The 18228-nt window shown below is 35.5% G+C and overlaps 1 protein-coding gene and 1 non-coding gene across 2 annotated transcripts; one reads left to right on the top strand and one right to left on the bottom strand.

Moving 5' to 3' along the window:
* Window positions 1–8736: 8736 nt before the first annotated feature.
* On the bottom strand, window positions 8737–8825 carry TRNAY-GUA (transfer RNA tyrosine (anticodon GUA)). Its single transcript is given in 2 exon segments — window positions 8737–8772; window positions 8789–8825. It is a non-coding gene; the product is annotated as a tRNA-Tyr (tRNA).
* Window positions 8826–8846: 21 nt separating this feature from the next.
* Window positions 8847–13266, top strand: LOC139848052 (ABC transporter I family member 11, chloroplastic). The gene is made up of 10 exons (XM_071837785.1): window positions 8847–9010; window positions 9105–9162; window positions 10043–10122; window positions 10582–10633; window positions 10767–10900; window positions 11252–11366; window positions 11490–11576; window positions 11687–11735; window positions 12038–12122; window positions 12982–13266. Exons 1-10 carry the CDS (start codon window positions 8931–8933, stop codon window positions 13058–13060), a joined length of 819 nt encoding a protein of 272 aa, XP_071693886.1. The 5' UTR covers window positions 8847–8930; the 3' UTR covers window positions 13061–13266.
* The last annotated feature ends 4962 nt before the right edge of the window (window positions 13267–18228 follow it).

Below are 18228 nucleotides of genomic sequence, written 5' to 3'. Positions count from 1 at the left end.
CCTTAGAATGCTTCCGCTGTGATGTGCTTGTTGCCTGCATGGAGTCTCTCATGCTTTGTACAAAGTTTATTGCATTCAAAATAAAACTGCGTTGTGTAATAAATAATTAGACTGTGATGTCAACCTGTAAATTAAAGACTTATGTATTTCGGGGTTTTGCTTATACCTAAGCATTTGCCCACATGTTTATAACTTTCTATGCTTAGAAAGTCACTTATTTTAATGAATGCAATATTTTATCAAAACGTATTATATAGAGGTCAAAACCTCACTGTGGAATCAATGATTAACGTGCCGCGTCAATAGCGATTTTGACGGGTCGTTACAGTTGGTATCCGAGCTTGAGGTCATAGGGAACCAGAAGTTACATTAGTGTGTTTAACTGGTAATTGTTAGGATGCATTAGTGAGTCTGGACTATGACCATATCTGTTTTTACTGATTTTTGCTTATTATTTGGTCAAAAACATTATATGTGATATATTTATATGCTAACGTAATTGTTGTTTCAATTATGTGATAGATGACTTCTTCTAATCCTATCATTTTGTACGACTCGGAATCGGACACTGAATCTATTCTATCCACAACTGAAAAGGGCGTTCCAATACCTATTAAAGAAGAAATTGTGTTAGCCGGGGAATCTCAACTCCCGGTAAACCCAGAGGAGGTTCCAGCTCCACCCAACTCTAGTTTTCCGGAGCCACAGTATCGTTGGCATGGACCCATGATCCCTGGAGTAAACGAGGATCGTCCATTTCTAAACAAATATGGACATTGGTCCAGATATACCGCCGACGGGCGGGTTGTGCCGATTACGCCTGGCAGATTTCAGTTCATGACCACCGGTACATATTCTTGCAGTTCGTCATCATATTCTCCTACACATGACTCAGACAATTCGTCATCAGACGAGATCAGTAAGGAGGAGGATTTCGCTAATGAAATAAAAGAGATCACTAAGGAGAAATTCCAACTTGCTATAGATAATAAAAACAACCACAATAATAAAATGTCCTTAATTATTAAAAAAGAACAGGACCATTCGATCCGTAACAACCCTTATTGTATTAAACCCACTGAGGCAACGGGTACCTCAAAACCCCAACCAAAAATAAAATATACTGCCAGAATGTCTGTCGGACCATGTGCACACAAACAATTGGCAGAGAGAACCAAATGGGAAGAAGTTTCTGATAGTTCTGAATAAACGACCTCGCAACCATAAATCTTCCATGCGCTATTCTATTGCTTATGTGTGCTACTCTATCTTGTTATGTAAAATAAGCATATGTAAAATATCAGTATTGTATGGTATTGTATTATTTTGGTTTATTAATAATAAATGCATGGAATGATTATTTGTATTATTACTACTTCTTATTATTATTATTACATAATAATGTAGTAACTCGCTATAATTTTTCATAGTGGAATATTATTAGGATTTTAGTAGTTAATTCCTTGTACTAGCTATTATGTATGAACTTAACGGGTAGGTAATACCCTAGAAATAATTATAAAATGCTAATAAGAAGAAAAGGCTTTTATAATAATCGGTTCATATTATTAATATGCTACGATTAACTATTGACAACTCATTTTACCTATAATATTCTATATGATTAAATTATATCTGTTGTGTTTATTGAAGAAACATGTCTCAAATGTCGGATGCTGAGTTTGAGCAACTAGTCGAGAAACGTGTGAATGAAAGAATTGCTGCAACCGAAGCAGCAAAAGCAACAGCTGAAGCAGCAGCCAAAGCAGCAGCCGTAAACACAAATTCACGAAACGGATGCTCATACAAAACTTTTCAAGGATGCAAACCACAGACGTTTAGTGGAACTGAGGGACCAGTCGGTCTAACCCGATGGTTTGAAAAGATGGAGTCCGTTTTCAAAATCAGTAATTGTGCGAATGGAGACAAGTCAAAGTATGCTTCGTGCACGTTGCAAGATGGTGCACTTACTTGGTGGAACAATTATGCTAAAGCAGAAGGAATAGATACGGCATATGATATCTCTTGGGAAGAACTGAAAAAGATGCTAATCGAGGAGTACTGTCCTCGAAACGAGATCAGAAAAATGGAATCTGAGTTACGTAATCTGAAGGTTATCGACGCGAATCTCAATAACTATGAAAAGCGTTTCATGGAACTAGCCTTGTTGTGTCCCGAATTGGTGCCAAACGAGAAACGAAAGATAGAAATGTATATTGACGGTTTATCGATCAATATCAAAGGAAATGTTACATCGTCCAAACCGAATACGATGCAGGAAGCCATGACAATGGCACACCAACTCATGGACCAGATCACAGAGAGTTCGATTAAGGCACCAATTATCGAAGTCAAGACAACTGAAGGAAAGAGGAAATGGGAAGACTATAAGGGCAAAAGTACTCACCTGAAGAAACAAGAAACTTTTAAAGGTAAACAAGATGGGGCAACTGCAAGTCCAAACTATAAGGGACCCCATCCGTTCTGCAAAAGATGTTACACACATCATGCAGGTTATTGTCAAGTGGTCTGTGATAAGCGCAACAAGAAAGGACATGTGGCGAAAGATTGTTATGCCACCGTTTCTGAAGTAAAGACAAAACTGACCGATGTCAAGAAATGTTATGGATGCGGGAAGTCTGGTCACTTTATAAATCAATGCCCTGATAAGGAGAAGAACAAAGAACCCGCACGTGGGAGGGCATTTAATGTTAGTGCCAGTAAAGCACGTGAGGATCCTAATCTTGTCACGGGTACGTTTACCGTTAATAATCAACTAGCTTCTATTATGTTTGATACGGGTGCTGATAGAAGTTATATGTGTAAAGACTTTAGTTTTAAACTAAAATGTGCATCATTACCTCTAGACGATAAATATACTATTGAATTAGCTAATGGTAAACTGATAAAAGCCGATAAAATTTGCCATGGTTGCGAAATGAATCTCGCTGGTGAAACCTTCAAAATCGATTTGATACCCGTAGAATTAGGAAGTTTTGACGTAATCGTTGGCATGGACTGGATGTCCAAAACAAGAGCGGAAGTTGTTTGTGCTGAGAAAGCAATTCGCATCCCTCGTAAGGATGAAACATCATTAATGATTTATGGGGAGAAGAGCAACTCAAAGCTGAACTTTATCAGCTGTATGAAGGCCCAGAAACTTATAAGAAAAGGTTGTTATGCTATTTTGGCACATGTAAAGAAGATCGATACTGAAGAAAGAAGCATTAATGACATGCCGGTTGTAAGAGAATATCCCGGAGTATTTCCAGAAGAATTACCGGGGCTACCTCCACACAGATGTGTAGAATTCCAGATTGATCTCATACCAGGAGCTGCACCTGTAGCCCGATCTCCATATAGACTTGCACCTTCAGAAATGCAAGAATTACAAGACCAGTTGCAAGAATTATCGGACCGTGGATTTATTCGTCCTAGTTTTTCACCTTGGGGTGCTCCTATTCTGTTCGTCAAGAAGAAGGATGGATCTATGAGAATGTGCATAGATTACCGAGAATTAAATAAATTAACGATCAAGAATCGGTACCCATTACCGAGGATTGATGATTTGTTTGATCAATGCAAGGATCAAGTGTTTATTCTAAGATTGATCTACGCTCCGGATATCATCAGCTGAGAGTGAAGGAAGAAGATGTTCCTAAAACAGCGTTCAGAACCCGTTACGGTCACTATGAATTTTTAGTCATGCCTTTTGGATTGACTAATGCTCCAGCAGTATTCATGGATCTAATGAATCGCATCTGTAGACCGTATTTAGACAAATTTGTCATTGTTTTTATCGACGACATATTGATTTACTCGAAGAACAAGGAAGAACATGAGCAACACTTAAGACTGGTACTAGAGATACTCAAGAAAGAAGAATTGTACGCAAAATTTTCGAAGTGTGATTTCTGGTTACAAGAAGTACAATTTTTGGGCCATGTTGTCAGTAAACATGGAATTAAAGTTGACCCTGCCAAGATCGAAGCCATTAGTAAATGGGAAACACCGAAGACTCCAACACAAATCCGCCAATTCTTAGGTCTTGCTGGTTACTACCGAAGATTCATTCAAGATTTCTCTAGAATCGCCAAACCCTTAACTGCATTGACTCAAAAGGGAAAGAAGTATGATTGGTCCACGGAACAGGAATCCTCATTCCAGTTATTAAAGAAGAAGTTAACGTCTGCACCCATTTTGTCATTACCGGAAGGAAATGATGATTTCGTGATCTATTGTGATGCTTCACGCCAAGGTTTAGGATGTGTATTAATGCAACGCACAAAAGTTATCGCATATGCCTCACGACAACTAAAAATTCATGAAAAGAACTATACGACGCACGATTTGGAAATTGGAGCAGTAGTTTTTGCACTCAAAATATGGAGACACTATCTATATGGCACCAAGTGTACAGTGTACACCGACCATAAGAGTCTTCAGCATATTTTTGATCAAAAACAACTCAATATGAGGCAACGTCGCTGGGTAGAGTTATTAAACAATTACGATTGTGAAATCCGTTACCACCCCGGAAAAGCTAATGTTGTAGCTGATGCCCTAAGTCGAAAAGAAAGAGTAAAACCTCTTAGGGTCCGAGCTTTGAATATTACAATTCGTACTGATCTCACAAAGCAAATTCAAGTAGCACAGTTAGAGGCTTTAAAAGAAGAAAACGAAAAAGGCGAAATAAGCAAAGGGTTAGAAAAACAACTTGAAGAAAAAGCCGATGGAACCCTGTATTTTGCTGGTAGGATATGGGTACCAAAACATGGTAACCTAAGGCAACTAGTACTGGATGAAGCACACAAAACGAGGTACTCAATTCACCCAGGAAACGGAAAAATGTACCACGATCTCAAGAAGTTTTATTGGTGGCCTAATATGAAAATAGAAATTGCTACTTATGTAAGCAAATGTTTAACGTGTGCAAAGGTCAAAGCTGAGCACCAAAAGCCTTCAGGATTACTGCAACAACCAGAAATTCCGCAGTGGAAATGGGAAAGAATAACCATGGATTTCATTACGAAATTGCCAAGGACTGCAAGTAGTCATGATACTATTTGGGTGATAGTTGATCGTCTAACTAAATCAGCTCACTTTCTACCAATAAAGGAGACAGACAGTATGGAGAAATTAGCACGCCTATATTTGAAGGAAGTAGTTTCCAGGCATGGTGTACCCATCTCTATCATATCTGATCGCGACACCCGATTCACATCACGTTTCTGGCAGTCATTACAAAAAGCATTGGGAACTCGATTAGATATGAGCACCGCTTATCACCCACAGACAGATGGTCAAAGTGAAAGAACAATACAAACATTGGAAGACATGTTACGGGCATGCGTGATTGACTTTGGAACCAGTTGGGATCGACACTTACCATTGGCAGAATTTTCATACAATAACAGCTATCATACGAGCATCAACGCAGCGCCATTTGAAGCACTTTACGGTAGAAAGTGCAGATCTCCTATATGTTGGAGTGAAGTAGGAGAAAGACAACTTACTGGACCAGAAATTATTCACGAAACCACCGAAAAGATCATTCAAATACAACAGCGATTGAAAACGGCCATGAGTCGCCAAAAGAGTTATGCTGATGTAAGAAGAAAACCGCTAGAATTTCAAGTGGGCGACAAAGTCATGTTGAAAGTGTCACCCTGGAAAGGAGTTGTACGATTCGGTAAAAGAGGAAAGCTAAGTCCTAGGTACGTAGGACCCTTTGAAATCACCGAAAGAATTGGAACAGTTGCTTATCGATTAAAGCTATCGCAAGAACTTAGTAGTGTTCACAACACATTTCACGTGTCAAATTTGAAGAAATGTTTAGCTGAAGAGGATGTCGTAATTCCTCTTGACGAAATACGAATCAATGATAAACTCCATTTTATCGAAGAACCTGTTGAAATCATGGACCGTGAGGTCAAACAATTAAAACAAAGCAAAATACCGATAGTTAGGGTTCGTTGAAACGCAAGACGAGGACCCGAGTTTACTTGGGAACGTGAAGATCAGATGAAGCAAAAGTATCCACATTTGTTCACTGATATCGCTCATGAAACAGGTACTACTCAAAATTTCGGGACGAAATTTTCTTTAAGGGGGAGGTACTGTGATGACCCGAAAATTTTTGACTTATTTAAACCAATTCTCTATACGATTTATTATTTTAACACGCTAAACAAAGTCTGTTAGATTGAGTCTCAAAATTTTAGAACTGTTTCATATATACAATTACCTTTAATTACTCTCGACGATTCATGAATAATTATATGTATGTATATATATATATATATGTACAAGTAAAAACGACTTTCCTACGGTAAAACACTATTTGCTACAGTAAAACACTATTTGCTACAGTGAAACCGTATTTTGCTACAGTGCTACAGTGAAAACGACTTTGCTACAGTGATTTGCTACAGTAAAACACTATTTGCTACAGTAAACACTATTTGCTACAGTAAACACTATTTGCTACAGTAAACACTATTTGCTACAGTAAATACTATTTGGTGTCGACGAACTAGCAAACAAAACGGGAAAGGCGGCCATGCGATCGCATGGCAAAAACACTGAAAACTCATGCGATCGCATGAGCTACAGTAAATCGAAAAGTACTATAAAAAGGCCAGTTTGTTCGACGATATACTTCACAACATATTTCTTATGTAATTTAAATTTATAATTATAATTATAATTTTAATTAAAGTTGATAATAATAAACTATATTCGAGGGTGTTTTAATTCGGGTTTCAAACCGCTTTAAGCTAAGGAAATATTGGGTATTGTTTGGGGTATTGTTCTTGAATCCAAGACCAACCATACAGTCGTCTACCGTCATTACGTCTACGCAATTTACCTACAATATTGAGTCTCAATATTGAACTGTGAGTTATAGTCTCCCTTTTTAAATGCTTTAAATATTTTTGGGCTGAGAATACATGCAATTTATTTTAAATGCAATATGACACAAGTACATACTAAATTCTACACTGAGTTAAACCGAAAATCCCTTAGCTTTGGTAACTAGTAGCTGCCAGTACATAGGATATGGACTGGTGGGCGCGAATAATTGTATATGGATCCATAAGGCTTGACATCCCCGTCCGAGCTAGAGCGCTAGCCTTTTAACGGACGTATGTTATTTGAGTTTAAGACACGTTGGTTTGCGTGTATTAAAACGAATGGGGTAATTATCACTATAGCGTTAAGTTTAGTTACCAGGGTGCTCTGTTACGTAGAATCTATTGATAAACTTTTGATGAAATCTTGTGGTCTATCTTTATATATGTTTATGACTCGAGCAATTAAACAAATAACTCACCAACATTCGTGTTGACTTTTTAGCATGTTTTATTCTCAGGTCCTTAGAATGCTTCCGCTGTGATGTGCTTGTTGCCTGCATGGAGTCTCTCATGCTTTGTACAAAGTTTATTGCATTCAAAATAAAACTGCGTTGTGTAATAAATAATTGGACTGTGATGTCAACCTGTAAATTAAAGACTTATGTATTTCGGGGTTTTGCTTATACCTAAGCATTTGCCCACATGTTTATAACTTTCTATGTTTAGAAAGTCACTTATTTTAATGAATGCAATATTTTATCAAAACGTATCATATAGAGGTCAAAACCTCACTGTGGAATCAATGATTAACGTGCCGCGTCAATAGCGATTTTGACGGGTCGTTACATTTACTTTAGGGCCTGTTTACTTTAGACTTATTGGGTTGAGGTGAATAAATTGATTTTTCGGTCAGAAATATAGCTGTTTCTTTAAAGCTCATTGATTAATATTTACTTTCCAAATGACTATCCCATAAATTTAGAAAACCTATGTACTCTCCATATAGCTTATCTTTTTCCATCTTTTCTCCCTATTACCCTCCCATCTATATTTTAATCCAATCCAAGGTAGCTAATAAATAAAAATCATATCATCTTCATCTATGAATTTCATAACCGAATGAAATTCATGTGTGGTTCTTTAAAATTTTATATTTACCAACTCAAAACCCATATGTGAATATAGAATCTTCGTAAAGTTGCAAAATTTACAAGATTCTTGGTGAAATTAATGGGTTTTGTGATGGGTATTTGTAACAACTGAAGATCGATAGTGGGTTTGGGGAAAATATAGTAGATGAAACCATCATCTTCACCTACTTTTATCTCTTTCTACTTTTATCATCTTCAACTAATTTAGTAACAGGAGTGTGTTCTTTAATTTTGAGAATTTGAAAAAGTAAATCAAGATTTGATATGAACAAGAGTATAAAACGTTGGATGCTCAAATTTATATCTGGGTGGATTTTATTTTTTGAGAAATATATGTGCCCTAGGTTGATTGTGAGGAATTTATATTGGAAGTAAACAAACGCCGATGTTTAAGATGGCTGAAATTAATTATCATTAATGTAAAGGGTAAACTTGTCATTTAAGTCGTTAAGAAATTTGATTCAGAAATAAAGTAAACATCTTTTAATCATTATCAGATTATTCAATATTGCCAACTATATCCATACATCTATCTATATGGATAACACGACTTAATAAAAAGAAAAGTAAACAGGCCCTTAGTGAAGTGTATGGGGAAATTACAAGAAGAACAAAGAAAAGAAAAGAGGTAAAAAAAAAAAAAAGTATGGGGCTGTTTTTTTGATAAATAAATTTGGTTCCAAGCAAGTAATCTGAAATTCTGAATAGTGAAACTAAATGAAAAAAATTACGACCTGCCGGATTCGAACCAGCGACCTAAGGATATCTGCTTTTTAACAACTACAGTCCTCCGCTCTACCAACTGAGCTAAGGTCGGTTTATATTACTTCTTTCAGTTCGTAACCTACTCCAATAATTCCGTTAACTTTTGTTGATTTGTAACTGAACCAATTAATCGGAGTCATAACGAACAAAGGGGAAGATGTTGAGTTTTCCGATTCCCACGTGTTCCGTCGTGCTCTCGACATTATCCGTCAAATTCACTTCACCTAATTCCCACAGGCAAACCAAATCCCCTTTCTAGGTTAATTATTTGCATTTTCACTCGTGAATTTCTATTCATTTATTATTATTAATTTTTTTTTTTCTTATTCAGTGTGAATTATAAGAAGAATCGAGCATTTGAGGTCTCGTGCCACCACGCCTGTTTCGAAGTAAGTCGTAATTCATCTTTCAACTGTTAGATTTCATCATTATTGAATATGATTGAGCGAGTGACTCGTCTTTTGTTCGAGTAATAATAAATTGTTAATGAAATGATATATCACTTAATATCCTTTTTAGAAATATAAATAGGTGCAATTAGGTTTATTGACAAGCTAGTTTTCATCTTAAATTGTTAAATATCTGCGTTATTAATTTATTATATTGTTAATCGAAATCGGAATTCTATTACAATGACGTAATATTGAGCATTTGTTTGTGGAGATCGATTAATTAATTGGTTCCTCTATGCTAGTGTATAGGGCAGTGGCAGTATGAAATTCACTACAAATATTGAATTTGTAATATCAAGTATCAATTTCATAATGTAAAATACTGGATTATATGATTAAGTTCTGTGTTGGATAATTGAAGTTTGGTAACAAGCAACAAAGTTTCAATTCCTAAAACCTTTTTTTTTATTCAGTCGGGTTGCTAAATGTTGTTGCTATATCAAAAGTTCACTTTGGTGCCAATCATGTCACTATATCTGTGACATTTATCGTGAATATGCTGAACTGATAAGTTTAAGGGGCTATTCAGCAGCAATATGTTTTTAACGTACCTTCTTGATGAAAATATTATTTGTTACAGACCTTATAGTGTAACCCAAATTAATTTAATAACAAAGTGAAAGTTCATTGCTATATCAGTCAGTTAACTTGTTTTACACCAACCTTCTTTGTCTTAGTGAGCTGATTCACATTATATTATTTTAGATAGTAATCTAGTATACGATGTTTTTCTAAACTCTCAAGTTTACCTTTTATATTAAATCTTTTAACATGAGTAAAATCAGTTCCTGTAACTTCACTGTTGTTTGTCTGATAGATAAGGGATATTAGATACAGACCGCCTGGGACTCAGCTAAACCTTCTAAATGACGTCAGTCTATCTCTTCCAGAGAAAAGGTACCATTTTATTCTTATTTTCTCGACACGATCCAAATATATAAGTTTAACATGTATTTGGTGGGTTTAGCAAGATGTCCTGCATATATTTTGGCTTAGCTATACCCTTTTCAGTTTAACGTTGGTTCTTGGTGCTTGCTTTCGATTAGAAGCCGAGTATAGAACTACAAGTTTTATACCTGTAATAATGAGTTTTAATTCTTACATATCACTTTTTTTCATGAATTAGTTACATTGTTCAATTATTCAACTTAGTTGACCCTTGAACGGGGTTTGAAAAGTCAGACTTGGCATCATGGTTTCAGTTGGGATATCTCATGGTATAGGAGTTTTATGATTAATTTTGGCTCGTTGCAACCCATAACATCTACATTTGTTTTTCTCATCATGTAATCCACTTTAAAAAATTTCTAAAGGCGTATGGTTTTTGAGCTTTGCAACCATCTCCACTTGTTACAGTTTTGGCTTGATCTTTGGACGGAGTGGAAGTGGGAAGACTACCCTCTTGCAGGTTAGTTCTGAGTTTTTTTTTATTGTATATGTGTGTGTCGTTTATTTATGGTATCTTTTTGTTCACCCTTTTATACTTGAATCAGATCAGATCAGATCTTGCCAATGCATTTTCTAACGATTCCTGCTTACAGCTTATTGCAGGGTTAACTAAACCAACATCAGGCTCCATTTGTATACAAAGTTACGGTGACGATGGTGGCATTAATCAGCCTCCTGTGCTATTATCTCCGGAAAGAGTTGGTATTGTTTTCCAGTTTCCTGAACGGTATTCAACTATTCACCATATTCTTTAAGATGTATTAGAGATTTTCTTTAATTCTTTAATTGGCTTTTCCGTTGCTAAATATGCTCATCACAGTCATGTTGTTAGATTGATTTATTTCTGTCAGGCGGGGATAGCGAAAAAAGTTAAAAATTGTTGTGTGAAATCATGTACCTCGGAGATTTAAATTTTTTTTTTTTTTTTTTTTTTTTTTTTTTTTTTTTTTTTTTTTGCTTCTATTAACTTATTTCTTCAATTCATTTTCAGTTCTTAATGAGCAAAGTGTATATCAGATCTCAGTTCAATATTCTATGTCGACTTATAAGATGTTCTCTGGTGAATTTTGTGAAATAGGTACTTTGTGGCAGATAATGTATTTGACGAAGTTACATTTGGGTTGCCTCGACAGAAAAGTGACCAAAATGCTAGAGAACTTATTGCTAAAAGACTTGAAAGAGCTATCACATCGGTATCGTACCCCGTCAGTTATAATTGAAGTTTACATGTTTGTGTTTAAAATATATATCATGTGTCACATCGATTGATTTCATCAAGCACAACATCAATGTGGCTATGCATCTCAAACTGTTAGGTTGGTCTAAATGGTATTTCCTTGGATAAAAATCCGAACTCCCTTAGCGGTGGCTACAAGCGTCGCCTTGCTCTTGCTATTCAGCTGGTAGGAGACCTACTATTTGGGATGTTGTAACTATTTGCTACATATATAATAATATATAGATAAGATATATAATTGAATTTGACCTTTTTATATATGTCGGTCTCACGCAGGTACAAACTCCGGAATTACTAGTACTTGATGAGCCTCTAGCTGGTCTTGGTGAGGAACATGCCCTATATATCTTTTATCCTAATATTGTTGTCTCACAATGTTTTTTCAGAGGGTATCAAAGTATTATGATATGAAACACTATTTACAGTATGATACAGGTCGATGTTAAATAGAAGCTTTGTGTACATATATGTATGCTTAACTTGAAGATCAAATCATCATTGACAGTTATATATAGACAAAAGCATTGTAGATGCTGATGATTGACATTTTCACCTCATTAATTTTTCACTTTAAGTACCGTTACAAGTATAAGTACTAATGAGAACTAATGTACATTTATACTATAGATTGGAAAGCGCGTGCTGATGTTGTCAAGCTGCTTAAGGATTTAAAAAAAGAACTGACTATACTGGTTGTAAGCCATGACCTTAAGTAAGTAATCTTACCGTTGGTTATTTATTTATTATTGTTGTTAACTTTTTTATTATTCCTAATTATTGGTGGAAGTACTAAATTTTTCCCTTTACTTTTATTCATGGTGATAATACCATGCAAGATTTGCTTAAGAACAGAACAAAAAAGTTTACTTAAATCGTAGTGTTTTTTTTTTTTTATCCGTTTTTATAATAAATCATAACAGCTTCCTGAATGTGAACTTCATGATAGGTAACAAGTTACTTACTGTTGTTTTAAGTTTTTAACAACTATTTGATGTGTTATAGCATGATGTTTTGCTGTGATTGGTGTTTTATCAATTTTGGTACTGATATTGACCGTTTTAGCATATTTTTAATTGAACACGTACCTTCTATGAGTCACCTTCGAAGTATGTTGGCTTCTCTGATAATCAATTAGTATTTGAAACTTATAGACTGTGTTCAACAGATTGTATTTAGAACTTAAAAGTCTAATAGGAACTTTTGAGTGCTATAGAGGTAAATCACAATGAACATCTTAAACTAAATTAATCACAAAATAGAAAATTTTGATTTTTATAACCAAATAATTACAGTTAGGACATAGGGAGTAGTGTCTAAATTTATTTAATGTGCTGAGCTCCTAAATCGTTATGGTACCTCTGTCTTAATCTGATCCTTTTTCATTGTTGTTAATGTTTGTGACCAGAGTTAGCTGATTCAGTCATACCGGTAACTTATTCCAAGGGGCTATTTTAAAAAAAGTTCAGTTTTATGATATAGTGAAGTCTTTGTACTGATGCTGTTTATATGCAAAACGTCTTCCTTTATTAAGTTTGCATACTTATGTAAAACATATATTTTCATAATCGTAGAGAGTTAGCACCTCTGGTGGACAAATCGTGGAGGATGGATGAGGGTGGAATGCTGACGGAGAAGCCGCTACCGATATAATTTTCGCACAAAGTTATTACTGCCTTATGACTTTGATTTCTGCCAGAGGTACCTTTATGCTTTTTGTGTGCTTTCAAACTTATTTCCCTCCCCACCTTCTTTCGAATCATGAACAAATGTATCCTTCGCTATTCACTTGAAGAGGCATAGACACACACATGTACTTGTACCTACAACTTATGTATACGTATATATGAAATATATAAGTAAACGTAAAGGTAACTCTCTATGTACATAACATAGTAAAGGATGAGACTTTTTCATGTTCAGGTTACTCGGGGAGGGCGAGTATTCTTAAGTATTATATTACTACTCTAGATACATGGGTTAGAAGCCAACTTTATTGATATACTTGGAGGTGTCTATTTAAATTGAGTTGCCATGTTTTGTTGGTAACTTTTGATGTAGAAGCTTAGGTTGGAAATAAGTTGTGATCAGTAATGTCTTGTGAGAATTAAAACTAGTTAGAACCAAGGTTGTTAGATTATCTATAGGCTGCGAGTACTTGTCTCATACCTTTTAGTGAGTACTCGTCCTAGGCACGGAGTACCCGGACTGACTTTTATTCACATTTTATATAAGTAAGTTCAAAACTATATATTTATATATAAATTAGTGAGTGAAAACCGTTGGTGAACGACACTTAAAATTACTTACTCAAGGTCATGGCTTACAACCAGTATAGTGAAAACCGTTGGTGGGCCAAGTATTAGTGTTTACCCCCTGTCACTAGTTTCACCCCCTCTGTAGTCGGGCTCAAGTTCCGCCACTGGTGCTTACATATAGTTTAGATGTCACATCAATACTAATTGTCTCAACCTCTAAACATGTGCAAGAAGTCATATGAAACTTGGCTTTTAGAAACTTGCTCCACCATCTAAAGATGTAAATCACGTTAAGAGATTATCACTAGAGAGGGTTGAAGAAGTACTTTTTGAAACATCTCTGCTTTGTTCATCGTTGTATTGCCTAAATGTTCTTAGCATCCAAGCTAGTGTCTGAAAACAATAAGGAATAATGAGGTTAAAATGGGATCTTCACATTTACTCTACAATTTGTGATAGATACACTTACTTTCATCTTGAGTTTCTTACAAGTTGTAGATGATATCTTGACTTGTTTGTACAAGGAAATGAATTCCAAAGTATAGCTATTTATAACGATTGTAGGTAAAAAAAAAAAAAAAACCTATCTGTTACAATATTTAAGATGATGTTCGGTAATCAGAGAAACACAAAAATGTGGTTTGCTGTCTCTTTATACTTTATGCAAAGACGACATCATGTAAGCTCTATGTAGCTGCACAAGGGGGCAATAATGTATAGAAGGTGGTTAAATAAACTAAAAGGAAACTGGGAACATTAGTCATAGGGTATGCTTATTGTATAAGAAACAAAGACCTATATTTAAAATAAGTTATAAAACAATGATGAACTCTTTTAATAATTTTAATTAGTGTTCGGGGTTGCTATAGAACTTCATTACTGGTGGAAATGGTAGTATTAGGAAAGATAAAAAGGGTGTGTATCTTTGGAATCAATCAGTATTGTCATGAAGTTTTAGATGTCCCTTATAAAGATAAACTTACCATTACAAGTAGGTTATTCAATATTAACATAAGAACTAACAATTTTAGTCATAATGCTAATGGCTAGACTAAGCACATCATAGCTATTTTTCAGTATTGATAGGAGTTGATTTGGTATCGAAAAAGATGATAGTTTTCTATGCAGAATTGCATGTAAGATCAGAATTAGTATGCAGTTTTTTATGGACTCTGATTGACATGAAATTTTATTACTTTTGCAGCAATGAACAATCTCCATCTTTGCAACTTGCTCCAATGCTCTTTTGGTTGTCCTGATCTGCGACAGACGACAGTATCAGATACCTTCTGCATTTTCTCTTTAATGTCATGCTCGGGTTTTTCCTTCGAAAATGCCGATGTATCGGATACGGTATGCATCACATTACTGTACCCTGGTACAATGTGGAGTTTTGGTGAAGGATGTCGTCCACTATGTACATGTATAATGTTGTCTTAAGCCTATTATCTAGAGGTACTATTTAGGTTGATTTGAGGACTTGTACAAGGTGAACATATTATTTTGGTACATTACTTAGGAACTGCGAACTACAGATGTTCGGACGTATTAAGTTGGGATATAATGGATCAATAACCAAAGTACTTTTTCTATTGTGCACAAAAGTCTAAAATGGCGAAGTTGACAGAACCCTTCTTGAAGGGAAATAATACATCTAACTTGATGATCGAGATTAATGAGAGGGTTCGCTTAGCGCTTCGCTGCAGATGAAGACTCTTTAACTTGTATTTAAAATTAAAATGTGTATACATAATATTGTCCGTTAAATGCACTTTAACGTATATTTGAGAAACACACATTAATAAAACTCATTTAACTAATTGTTAAAATGTATAAAGAAATGAAAATTATACATTGAATGAAAAAATGAAAAATTGAAAAATTAGAATGTTGTGGGAAGAAATTGAAAAATTAAAATTTGAAGGACGAATGGAAAAATAAAAGTTTGAGGGAAGAAATTATAATAAAAATTTGGAAGAGAGCAAATGAAAAAAGAGGGCAGAGAGCAGGTCGAACCTGGAATACACCATTAAACACCACCACTCTTTCAAGTAAGGGTGTTCATCGGTTCGATTTTCTGTTTGTTCGGTTTAATCGATTCGGTTTTTTCGGTTTCTTAACTTCTAAAACAAACCAAAAATCGAACCGAAAACCGAATTAGAATTCGGTTCGGTTCGGTTCGGTTTCGGTTTGATTTTGACTTTTGAGTTTGATTTTCAGTTCGGTTTCGTTTAACACAAAAAAAAAAAAATAAAAAAATAAAAAAATCGTTAAAAAACTCCTTCAACAACATTGTAGATCTGTAGCTATAAAATATGCAAGATTATATGATATACACGGTTGGTACATGTGATTTATTGTAAATTACATGGATGTCTCTAAACCTTTTTTTAACTTGGTTGATCACCGTAGTTTGAAAAAATTACGCAGTAGGTCACTGAGTCAAACGTTCGCAGTGACTTGTTGTAAAGTCACCCATGTGCATTTCACATGGGTGCATCTAAATAAAAATATGTATTTTAAATTATATTTAAGATATTTAAGTAAGAAAATAAATAATTCATAGTGACAAATAAGAGTAAAATGAAGAATGTAATAAGGAGTAATATTTACTAATAACCCCACGACCTAGTGATTTTTTTTTTTGAAAAGCAAAAATATTATTATTATTATATGGAATATTACAATACAAGTCCCTATATGCTTTTATACAATGCTATAAACGAAACGGAACAGCTGAGAAAATATGGAATAATTATCTGAACTTATGATCGGGGGAGACGTAGACTAGATAACACTACGAGGGACGAACTTGCGTAAAAGAACAACAAGCGGGGAAGGAGGGGACAACCGTGCCGATCAAGCGACTACAAAGTTGACACACAACCAACCCATTTAATCTAACCCACATAGGCTATATAGAATAACGAAACCATCCCGATTTGAATTAAGTTATGTTAACCGACGCCTATGCGGTTTGAAGGAGGTGACACGTAAAATGACGGGTTGAGTAGCCATTGATGCCAATCGATAGGTGTTTTCTTCCGTGAACGATTTGAGATCCAGCTAAAGCTTTGAGATTGGATCTCGGAGATTATCACAGCGGGGTTCCATATTTTTCCGGAAAAAATCTTTAAGTTCCTATGTTTCCAAATAATGTAGCACGCAATCCATTTAGCAGCTTGCCATATTGAAGAACCAATGGAATTATGTGATATGCCTTGATCCGAGATGATGGCATCATTGATGTTAGAGATACTTATGTTGTTTTGATTCCACCAATCGAGAAATTGTATCCATATTGAAGATACTTTTTGACAATTTAACAACGCGTGATCAATGGTTTCAATTTGGTGCTCACATAAGGGACATAAGATGGTGTGAAGGTCAATTCCTTTTTTATCGAGTTCGCTTCTAACCGGGATTTTTTGTTGAACGGCCCTCCATGAGAAAATGAATATCTTTTGTGGAACGAATTTGTTTTGAGGTAGTGAAAGGTTTCTAGAGTTTGTGCCGTATTTAAGCTTATTGATCAGATTTGACAGTGCTGCTGAAGTGTAGATGCCGGATGTGTCAAGGGAACATTTCCATGAGTCGGGGCGATCTGAAATAATAACAGATGTTATTAGGTTGTTGAGCTCCGTGAGATAATCCTTTGCACGACCACTAGGAGGGCGGGACCAATCCCAATTACCGATCGAGGTAGAGTTAACGTTCATTATTCTATCAGCAACAGTTGCTTCTTTGCGGGATTCCAACATGAATAGTCTATGAAATGTATCTTTTAAGCACTCAGATCCGATCCATATATCATGCCAGAAGCTTATTGATGTGCCATTTCCTATGCGCTTTGAAATCGAGGATGTGAAGGTTGTGCCTATATTGTCAGCAACTTTTCCAGCTTTAATAATCTCTTTCCAAATGGTGCGACCTGAAATGTTCCTGCATAAAAAGTTAGTATCCAACCCTCCCCCCGGCCCATAAATGCTTTTGATTATTTTTACCCATAATGCATTATCTTCGTTTTTAAAACGCCACCACCATTTACAAAGTAATGATATGTTTTTAGCAAAGAGGGACCCCACGTTTAAACCCCCACAATCGTATGGCAAAATTATTTGGTCCCATTTGATCCAATTAATTTTATTATCGTTTGAAGATCCTCCCCAGAAGAATTTCCGTCTTTTAGATTCAAGTACCTTAAGGATAGCGGATGGTGCATGAAATAAGGAGAAGTAGTATAATGGGATACTACTAAGAATTGATTTGATGGTCGTAAGTCGACCTCCGAAAGAAATAGATTTAGCAGCCCAATCTGAAAGCCTTTTGTCGAATTTCTCAACAATCGGCTGCCACGAGGAGGCGTGAGATGTGGGTACACCAATAGGAAGTCCAAGATAGGAGAACGGGGTATGACCCGCAGAGCAGTTCATGTAGCAAGCCATTTGTTCGGTTTCGGTCGTAGATGTACCTATACCGTAAAGTTTGCTTTTACGGAAGTTAACTTTGAGGCCTGAAATATTTTCAAAACATTTTAGTAGTTTGGAGATATATTTGGCGTTT

This window comes from Rutidosis leptorrhynchoides, chromosome 5 (genome assembly GCF_046630445.1).
Source record: "Rutidosis leptorrhynchoides isolate AG116_Rl617_1_P2 chromosome 5, CSIRO_AGI_Rlap_v1, whole genome shotgun sequence".
NCBI classification, from domain to species: Eukaryota; Viridiplantae; Streptophyta; class Magnoliopsida; order Asterales; family Asteraceae; genus Rutidosis; species Rutidosis leptorrhynchoides.
This window is presented reverse-complemented; position numbering and strand designations above follow the sequence as displayed.